The sequence below is a fragment of the Nematostella vectensis genome, chromosome 1 (assembly GCF_932526225.1).
Source record: "Nematostella vectensis chromosome 1, jaNemVect1.1, whole genome shotgun sequence".
Taxonomy (NCBI): Eukaryota; Metazoa; Cnidaria; class Anthozoa; order Actiniaria; family Edwardsiidae; genus Nematostella; species Nematostella vectensis.
This window is the reverse complement of record NC_064034.1, coordinates 7,784,248-7,794,794: the sequence shown is the minus strand read 5'-3', so window position 1 is coordinate 7,794,794 and position 10,547 is coordinate 7,784,248. Positions and strand designations below refer to the sequence as shown.

Genomic DNA, 10,547 nt, shown 5'->3' with positions numbered 1-10,547 from the left:
TTTATGTGCTTCTAAGTGTGCAAGCCGCTAGGGTTACCAACACTGAGAGCAATGAAAGCCTTTTTAAGATTGCCTCGTCAGGCTTTAGCCGAATTGTCGTACTAGGGGTGATTTACCACCGTGTGTGTACCTGCCAGTGACCCTTACGTTTTTTGGGCGTGGTCAACAGAAATGATTACCCCTAAGAGATAGCATCGGAAAAAAAAAACGTCAAACACCCCCTTAGGAATAGCGGTTGGACGAATTTTATACCGTAAGAGATAGCAAAATCGGAAAAATCCTTTAACACCCCCTAAGGAATGGCAGTTGGTCGAAATTGTATACTCTAAGAGATGGGACGATAACCCCTGTCTACTTTTCTAAAGATTCCCCCATGGGAGGTGGGGATACGCGTAAATATGAGAAAAAAAACAGGAAGCAAAAAAATTTCCGCACCCTCCCCCCCCCCCCCCCCCTTCACCTCGTCCTTAAATGTTCTATTTTGCTAACATTTTACGCATGAGTATGTAGCTTATTCTATGTTTTACTCTACGGTGTTTCGCAAGTTACTTGATCCACAGAAATCCCTGCCGTTTTTGTAATATCCCAGTATGATTTGGCGTCCACGGCAGGCCGTAAAGCATTCGATCTTCTGTTGACATGAAAAAAAAACCTTTCAGTTAGAAAATAGTTAGTAAGAATTTTACAGACCTCTATACCTATATAAGATACGGTTTAACATTTTGTTAAGGGTGCACTCTGTACATCCCATAGGGGCAGGGAGGGGGAAGGGTGGGGGATCTCAGTTTTTTCTTATACGGATAAGAAAGGGAGAGGCCCGCTATAGCCTTGGGATGGTCTCTGTAAAATTTGTCGAGAGCCCCCCGAGGGCATTTTCTTTATACACAACTTTTTTCTCTGAAAAATTCTTCAAAAGTTTTTTTCGCTCTGAATGCTGTACACGTACGGTTTATTTTTAAATTGCCCCACATCCGCTCCCTCAAGTATATAATATGATCTGACCAAGCGGAAACGGAGTATTCAGTGGCACACGGAAGAATACAACCCCTTTTGGCTTGTGCATCGTCGGTTCATGTGCCTAACTGCTGAAATTCTGAATCGAACCTCGGAAAATATCGCATAACCAAACGAAGCACATATACTTGCACGTATACCTGATATAGATTTTTATGCTAATGCTAGACTTTATCCTTATGTGCCGGCATTTATCTCCTTTACTTGTCGTTTCTATTAGTAATGTGTATGTTCTACAACTGCTGTGTGCTCATAACAAGGTATAGCAAGAACTTCCAAGATAAGCCGTTTGCTTTTGAGGTGATTGTTAAATATTGGTTAAAAAAGCACATTTAGAGAGGATTTCGTGGCCCTATTAGAAGTCAACTTGGCTAACTTGGTCCACTCATCCTTGAAGGCGAGAATTACAAGAATTACAATACCGGAATAAGCGGAGGACATCCAGAACTCGCCGCATTCTCTATCGTCGGCTCCGTCAAACACTAGAATGTAAGGTTGAATTTGATTAAAATACCTTTCATGTTTGCTGTTGACTCCTGTTGATCCTTTAGAATTATTAATATCAATCATTACGCCAGTCAGCCAGCAAGCAAGTCATAGATGGTACGGTGCCCGCGACACAAGCTCTGCAAGCTGTTCCCCACACCCCCACCAACAAGTTAATAGGGAGTGGAGTAGCGTTATTTGGTGACAAAATTAGACCCTCTTGTGTCGTTAAATAACGCTTTTCTATTGCGTGGATGATGATTATTTGACATTCGTGAAACGTGACATATGGTCCACCCCCCTCCTCCTCTTCTTCCTTCCTCACCCCCCTCCCCTAAGGAAAGTAGAATGATACTAGGGCGGATATACATCCTTATTGGAGAGTAAAAGATACACCCCAACGCTGGGATCAATGGTTTAACAATGTCCTTACTTACTGGTGTGCTCCTTGAACGTTATTCTGTAGCCCTTCTCGATCCCAGTGCAAGGACTTGATTCCCAGACGAATGGGTGATGATACGAAATAATTATTCGTGGACACCTGAAACAAAAACGATTTAGTTGTTAGGAGACTAGCCGGGATCTTTAAGACGGGGGGAAGATGAAGACGAAAAGGCGAGGCTGGTATTTTCAAGCTTTAATCGTTCACAGTCGCAATCGCAGAACAACAAGAACACACACACAAAATACAGCACTAGGCTCTCTACATTTATACGCTAGAACCAGACCGCAATCCATGTGGTGGTCCCACATGAGAGGAAATAAATGTAAAACAATTCAAGAGGGAACGGGGATACATTAGGCCAAACGAACCAATCAGAGTTGGTCTCTCGTCCCTGCGTAATTACAAAATAATCAATGAAGTCAAGGTAACTAAGATAACACTAATGATTAAGCAACTTTTAAAACTTAACTGCGCATGCTCATAGAGCGCGTGACTACAACATTTCCCTTTAAATGAAATAACGATAGAAACAAATGATGTATAAACCAAGGGGTGAAGATGGCATGTGGTTTCTTAGAACATTCAGGAGTTCAACTTGCCAAAAAAAAATGTCTGAAACAAAAGGAAGAAACCAAGATTCTGCTACATATAAGAAACTGAATTCTCTGGATTTAGACGCACCAAAGATCATTAAAGCGGATGGTCCACGGGCGTGCTAAAATCTAGACTAAGGGAACCATCAATTGTAAACAAAATCTAAATTATCCTTATATAAGATAAACAAAACTTAATAACTTTCGTTTTTCATGATAGGAACGTAAAAAACTAGACGACAAGTACTATAATCTAAACAATATTGCAACCCGTCCTGTAACATAGTGTTCTATGTAGCTCAAAAGTATCATTGAGCTAACAAGGACATTTAAGTATGTTAAGGTCTGGGTCAAGCCGCAATGATCGAGAAACAAGAAAGGCTTACTTAATGTGGGTCAACCAAATTTTGGGAAATTTTCAAGTAAAACGATGTTTGATATCATCTGGCAGTCTCTCACATCTCCCTGATATAATTCACAATATAGACTGGTCCAGTACAAGCAGGTCCGGGTCACATGATCTAGCCTAGCTGTCAGTGCCTGCGAATTTTGATGCTTGAAACGAGGTGAAACAGGATGGATTTAGAAAGAAAAATATGCACAAACTTGTTTATCTGCTGGATGATGCCTTTACAGACCCGATTGGAATGGCTGATAGCCTGATAGTCGGCTCTCCAGCAACAGCACGTCAGGAGAAAATGCCGTTTTGCAAGAAATGGCAAGAATATACGATTTTCTCAAGACTCGCCTTAAAAATTTGCTAATTTCACTAAATATGAATCCCCCGTCCTTTTACGTTAAGAAGTCAATCGATAATTTTAAGATTCGTGGCACAAATGATTATGTGTTCCGGGATGGAATGTCTAAAACATCCATTTCTTATCATTTATTGTATTTATAAAGAAGCGAAATAGAAATTACCTCGAATGACGTGTTTCATAAAAGAAAGCAATGAGTGTTTTAGCTATAACCGATAAAAATGTCCATGTTAACCGGAAGATATGTCAAAATCTTTTATTTGTCAGTATCTGTTACATTTAAAAAGGAGCGAAACAACAATTGTTGAATGTATAAATTTATACCGTCCCGGAGTTCAAATAGGAATGTATAAATGTATACATTCCTTTTTGAACTCCGGGACTGTATAAATTTATACATTCCTTTTTGAACTCGGGGACTGTATAAATTTATACATTCCTTTTTTAATTCGGGAACTGTATAAATTTATACATTCCTTTTTTAACTCGGGGACTGTATAAATTTATACATTCCTTTTTGAACTCCGCTGTATAAATTTATATATTCCTTTTTGAACTCGGGGACTGTATAAATTTATACATTCCTTTTTGAACTCCGGGACTGTATAAATTTATACATTCCTATTTGAACTCCGGGAGTGTATAAATTTATACATTCCTATTTGAACTCCGGGACTGTTTGGGACTGTTTGGGATTGTATAAATTTATACCTTCCCTGGAACTAAAGGGTATTTTTACTCTTTTATTGAAAATTGTTGTTTCGCTCCTTTTTACATGTAAAAAGGCCCAAAAAATCCAGTCTCCTCAAAATTTAGGACTCCCGCCAAGAAAAGCCTTAGGAACACAAAATGTGTTAAGTATCTTTACTTAATCGTGGTTTAGTGTCATTTTTACTGTATCTTTAGGAACTGAATCGTTGAAGGATCGAGTATGGCCATTTTGTTATGAATGGTAAGGTCGAATATCAATTTTTTGTAAAAGTAGAGGAAATTGAAATAACTGAAGGGCTCTCAAAGGAGTAAGTTACGGACATGTGAAAAAGTAACGAAATCCATTATGTTGAAAAGGATCCGACGCTCAAATTGTGTAATATCTGTACGTCTGCACAAAGGCTGTGATTGCAGAAATTGTCTAATATTGTAAATTTCAAATTCGTTACTTATAGTATAACAGAAAAATCCCTTGATTTCGGCTAAAATAGAGCTAATGTCACTCCATTTTCGCCAATTTTAAATAAAATACCCTAAACGGCAAAACGGCATTTTCTCCTGACGTGGTGTTAGTGGGTTTATTCGTAAATTACTGTTTTCGGAGTTTCGCCTCCGGATCTCCGAAAGAATGGTTGACTATTATTACTACAAATCCGGTTGTTAATAGTTGTTACATATCCGGGTGGTTTTTATGTTTGTTACAAAACCCGGTTGACGAGTTTGCTACATAAGTTGATTTTTGTTACAAATCCGGTTGTGTTACGCTGGTTGATTTTTGTTACAAATCCGGTTGTGTTACATATCTGGTTGATTGTGTTACAAATCCAGTTGTTGTTACCAACCTATCCCGTTCATTGTTACGAATCCGGGTGATACAGCTCCTGACCCTAGTTAATATCTTAGGACCTTAAATTTGTTTAAACTTGAAAGTTTGAAATAATTTGACTTCCGAATAGAAAATTTTTTTTTCTGTTTTAACCAATAATATGGACTAAAATGAAACAAGCAAGAAAGTTCTCCTACCTCACACCTGAACCTTTAACCGCTCGGCAGTACGAGTCAAAGTATTGGCCACCACTTGGAATCTGGTGATAAGAGAATAAAATAGTAAATACAGTAAATGTTGGAAAATCCTCGGGTCTTGGGGTCCAAGGGTTAAATCCGCGATTTAAACCGTCAGCGGGTATTTTGTAGTTATTTTGTATATATATTGGTAAATTAGTATTATTATTATTATTGTTATTATTTTTTTTTTTTTTGGGGGGGGGGAGCAAAAAACCTCGGGGTCCAAGACCTGAACGCGAAATTTTAGTGTTAGCGAATTTTCCGGTCGCGCATTTTCCAACATTTACTGTAGCCCCTAGGGATACAAACTAATGAAATTCGCATCTCGTTTGCATATATTTTATTGTGGCACAAAAGCATAGTCAAAACCGAAAGGTTAAAAAAATCCTTAGCAGACTTTGATAAATCACTTGGAAGTATTCCTTTTTAAATCTTTGCCTTTGCCTTTCATTATAAACACTTCAACATGACTTGTATTACCTTATAGAAGACATTACTAGCATTCTTGTTGGTAGGGGAATGCGGGCTATAGGTTGTCTCCACTCGAAAAACGCCTGAAAGCAGAAAAAGTCGCATTGAAATGAATAATCGTGACCGTTGCTGACAGGGAGAACACAGCCCTCTACATCCAGTTAGTACTCAGTAGCCACCAATATGGCTCGAGTTAGGGTCAGTATCTATAAGACACACTATACTAATGACTACATTAAGTACCAACCCTCCATCGAAAAACGCAACGTCCCGGATGTCTTTGCCTGCTCACATTTAGCGTCAAAGGCCCTTCATTGAAGAGGGCGATGGCCCGGATGTCCACGTCCGCGTTCTTACCTTCAGCGGCAATGACCCCTTCATCAAATGAGGCGATATCCTGGATGTCCACGTCCTCGTGCTTTCTGGCGGGGATGTCCTCGATCCCAGGGAAAGGAACACACATGTCCGAGTCTGCGCAGTTCTTCTCTCTCATAAGATGGAGATTGTCGGAGGCGGAGATACTGACAACAAGGGTCCATCCCCCACCTAAGCACGAGCAAGGAATAAGCAAGGACTCTGATAAAAACAGACGGGGATGATCGTAGGCAAAATCGATTTTAAATTTTAACCCTAAGGGAAGGCACTTTGGGCGTGGCCAACAGACATTTTTACCCCTAAGAGATAGCAAATTGGGTGTGGTCACAGAGGCCTACCATTCTAAGGTTGTGTGAAATTGTGTATGTAATGCATCACGTATGATCGGCTCAAAGTTTACATTAGAAACATCTAGTAGTTTGCTCTTGAAACGCAAATGCCATACAAAAAAGTCAAAATTAAGAGGAAATGTCCATCTCTTTTATCAAAAGACAGGACAAAATGTTATGGTTTGGGGGTTGAGAGAGTGTCTTTCTACCCCCGAAAAATTCTCTCAAACAACCCCAAACCTTCACATTTTGTCCTGTTTTTTTTATACAAGAGATAACACAAGACATTTCTCATTTACTTTGACTTTATTGTAGGGCATTTGCGTTTCAAGAGCAAACTACTAAATGCTTCAGATGTAAACTGTGAGCCGATCGGCGATCAAACGTGATGCCATCACATACACAATTTCACAAAACCTTAGGATGGTAAGCCTGTGCTATGAGATGGCGCAATCAGACAAAAAAAAACTTAAAACAGCCCCTTAGGAATAGCAATTGGTCGAATTTTATACCGTTAGAGATAACAGAATCGGAAAAAAAAACGTCTAACATTTCTTTAAAAACAGCAGTTGGTAGAATTTTATACCCTAAGAGATGGCAAAATCGAAGAAAAACCCCCCAACATCCCCTAAGGGAATGGAAGTTGGTCGAAATTTTATACCCAAGAAGACGTGACGACCACCCACGTCTAATTTTCTGTAGTCCCCTCCCGGGAAACAAGCAAGCAACATTAGCAAAAACAACAAAAGCGGACTAACCTATTTTTTAAAGTAATTATAAACGTTTTTATCATAAAATCATCATAAAAACATCAAACTCACCAAACTTATCCATGTCACAGTACACTCTGAGCTTCTTGCGTTTTGTTTCGATAGAGTAGTAACCGCTTTTTAAGGTCGGTTTTAGTTTTTTCAAAACTGCACAGGAACGTATTGGGATCTGGGTAAAAACATTGAATAGATTTCAACATTTAGTGCCATTATTTGTACCCGAAACATATAATGATTATCATCACCATCACAGTTATCATCATTATCATCATAATCAACATCGTCATCACTATCATCATTATCATCAATTTATCTTAATCAACATCCTAAGTATCGCCATTTTTATTATCGTCATCATTATTCACTACCGCAATTTTCAACACTCTTTTATTACCATTATAATCATCAACATCATCAAATAATTATAATCATCAACATTCCAGTAATCGTCATCATCATCACCAACATCATTATGGTAATCAACATCATAGTCATCGTAATAATCAACATCATCATAATCATTAGCATCATCATACTCATCAATATCACATAAATCATCAACATCATAGCAATCATCGACATCATCAAAATTATTAAAATCATCCTAACCATAATCATGGTTTTGATGGTTTTGATATCATGGTTTTGATGACACTCGTCATCAATGCATTATCAACATCATCGAAATCATCAACGTCGTTATCATTATCATCATAAGCATTAGGACATACCCTTGCTGGCACCAGACTATTAGCAATATACACGAACCCGGGCTTCTCAACCATATCCTCTGGGAAGTCATTCTTGTTAGCACTGTTCAGTTCGCATATGTCACGCTTCATGTGGAGGTTGACGCTCCTGCAGCCTTGTGTTTGCAAGCAGGTCCGAATACAACCTTCTGCCCCAAGACCCTGCAGTAACGTCATCACGTTGTTCTTCAAGTACCTTGGTTCGCTGTTTGTTGGAGGCTTACACTGATTTGCGCATGCGCCGAAGAGTTGGAAGGACAATAGAAACCAACAATTCATCCAGCTGCTGAAACATGAAATGAGAAAATCGTAAATGCCTAAGGTGTAAAGTACCTAAGTCGTTAACTGTTAACAAGGGTTCTCAAAATAATTGTATTATATGTTTTTAAATTTTAGTGTGAAATACTGGGGGAGGGTGCAACGTTCTGGATCCCTAGGACCCGCTACTAAAATTGTATACTGGTAAATTTAGCTGGGAAGTTTTTATTTTCAAAACTGATACAGAAAAGATTTCTAGGGGTGAGAAAAGCGATCTTTTAATCTTATACACGTGTGTCATACCTCGCGAGCCGCAGTTCAGAAGTATTCATTTGTTTCGGCATGTGATCTGAGACAAAAATGAATAAAAGGATAACTTTTAAGAATATACAACTAAATGGAGTTATTTTTGCGACATACTTCTCTTTGTTTTTCAAAAAGGTTAATTTGAGATAAAAGATAATCATTTGTTAGAAAATGAGAAAATAAGGTTAATATATGCTCCCCTTTGTCATCTGATAACATCTGGAAATTCGGATCAAACACCATTCCGAAGAATGAAGCCCCCAAAGCTCCCGGGGAGGGGGTCCCATAAGAATAGAATAGACGGGAATGATCGTCGGCAAAACTAATTTTAACCCTTTGGAATAAGCTGATCTCTTAGAGTCCCAAACAGTCGCAAAGCGACCTAGAGCTAGTGCGCTCGTCTTTCCCTCTTGGGAGCGCTGTCTTTACAGCCCGTTATTTTGTGTTAATGATTAATAGTTTCACAACTCGATGGCATTTCAGATATCCTCGACATTTTTTTGGTTGCATGCCCGATTCCAGGAAAAATCTGCACCTTTTTTTCAAAACAATGGCTGCATGAGCATGTAACCCACAACTCTCGCGAATATTTGAAATTCCAAAGAGCTGTGGAATTTATCAATAATGCAGAACAATAACAGGGTGAAAAAGAGCGCTTGGAAGGGAAATAAGACTGATACAGAAAAACGTCATTCGAACGACCTTGCGCGCTAATGGAAATATTTCGTACAGTCGGTAATATGGAACTTTTTTGTAAAGGTATTAAAATTTAACACATTTGCAGAAAAAGAATTCAAACGCAAATGGATGGCAAAATTAGGAATCTTCTATCAATTACGTCAAGGCTTGATATCATTCAGAGAAATTGTGTTATCCAATTCCACTAGTTCTTTGTTCTGAAATATGCTCTGAAAAAATTTTTTCGCTATAATTTCAAACATATTTTTTAGTAGGTTAATTTCTTTAGAAAACTGTCCGTACATTCGATTAAAAGGACCCTTACCCTCATGAAGCCCAGACCATTTGAATGCGTCAATTGTTTTTAGTCCGTCTGTTAATAGTCCGTCTGATTTTTTGAAGACTTTTGAAGGCTTTATCGAAAATAACAAATGCAATTATTTTTCAATCGGCTTGCCAACTATTCCTAAAAAGTACACGGTTGCAATCTGTGATGTCTGACCTTTCAGGTTTTGAACAAATTTAAAATCGAGCTTAAACTTAGCGCATAGCAGCGTCGTAAAAAATGGTTAAAGGACATAAACTCTCAATCTCGGAACGTTTACGTTAAAACAAATGAAATATATAAAACTCGAATAAAGAAGAATACAATATTATTTGAAAGTACTAAAACCATGCATTTTTGGGTAAAACCGACGCATCTTACCTTAAGTTAATTGGCTGAGTTTCTCTGAGTTATGAATCACCTCCGATAGGGAAGAATTTGACAACTCCCAATGGTTCAGCACAGGCCGTCCACCCAATGCGCATGATCGGCACAGCGTGCGCGCGCACTTTCACTGGAACAGAGTAACTCTGTTCCAGAGGCGTTCAACATACTTTTTCAACCTTGTGTTGATTATAGTTTGTCTAGCAAAAACAAACTTCATCATTTTTCATCCACCACAGAAAATCTCTAATTATACTCTAAGTATTAAGATAAATGGCAAATGCATCAAGAAAGAGAAGTACATCAAATATCTAGGCATATATATTGACTCCCATCTTAGCTGGAAATATCAGATACTTCATATAGCTAAAAAGATTAAACGTTGCATTGGTGTTCTCTCAAAAATAAGACATTATGTAAATATTTCAGTCCTAAAAATGCTTTACTATACATTATTATTTCCATTTCTAACTTACTCAGTTGTGACCTGGGGCAACACCTATGCAACTACTCTTAAGCCCCTTTTTATACTTCAGAAAAGGGCAATTAGAATATTAACTTTTTCTGATTTTAGGACCCCTTCAAATCCATTATTCTACCAACTTAGTCTCCTCAAACTTCATGACATAATCTATCTTAACAATGCACTGTTTATGTATGACTTCCATTCAGATCATTTGCCATCTGTCTTCAAATCATTTTTCACAAATATTAACAGGATACATCAATATAATACAAGACTTGCTAGTAGGAAGACTTATTACCTGCCTAAGATACGCACAAACTATGGCAAATTTAATATTCGCTTTCTTGGTGTAAAAATCTGGAAC

General features: G+C 38.2%; 1 protein-coding gene across 2 annotated transcripts; it reads right to left on the bottom strand.

The window, feature by feature from the left end:
• Positions 1-503: 503 nt before the first annotated feature.
• Positions 504-9,827, bottom strand: LOC5520471. 2 transcript variants are annotated; one of them, XM_001640256.3, is made up of 10 exons: positions 9,715-9,827; positions 8,328-8,373; positions 7,749-8,052; positions 7,069-7,186; positions 5,901-6,089; positions 5,553-5,626; positions 5,031-5,092; positions 1,938-2,041; positions 1,437-1,496; positions 504-631 (listed from the first exon to the last, which is right to left on the bottom strand). In XM_001640256.3, the coding sequence occupies exons 2-10, from the start codon at positions 8,366-8,368 to the stop codon at positions 546-548; spliced, it is 1,038 nt and encodes a 345-aa protein (XP_001640306.3). In that variant the 5' UTR covers positions 8,369-8,373; positions 9,715-9,827; the 3' UTR covers positions 504-545. The 2 variants fall into 2 exon arrangements, with proteins under 2 accessions (XP_001640306.3, XP_032221523.2); XM_032365632.2 differs by having other exon boundaries at positions 7,749-8,049.
• Positions 9,828-10,547: the final 720 nt, after the last annotated feature.

Excerpts from the sequence above, each read along its gene's own strand:
- LOC5520471 (XM_001640256.3), bottom strand. The coding sequence starts at position 8,368 with ATGCCGAAACAAATGAATACTTCTGAACTGCGGCTCGCGAG. Across the intron at positions 7,187-7,748 it reads ATAGTCTGGTGCCAGCAAGG|ATCCCAATACGTTCCTGTGC; the intron begins GTATGTCCTAAT and ends GTTTTTACCCAG. Across the intron at positions 6,090-7,068 it reads CTGTGACATGGATAAGTTTG|GTGGGGGATGGACCCTTGTT; the intron begins GTGAGTTTGATG and ends GCTCGTGCTTAG.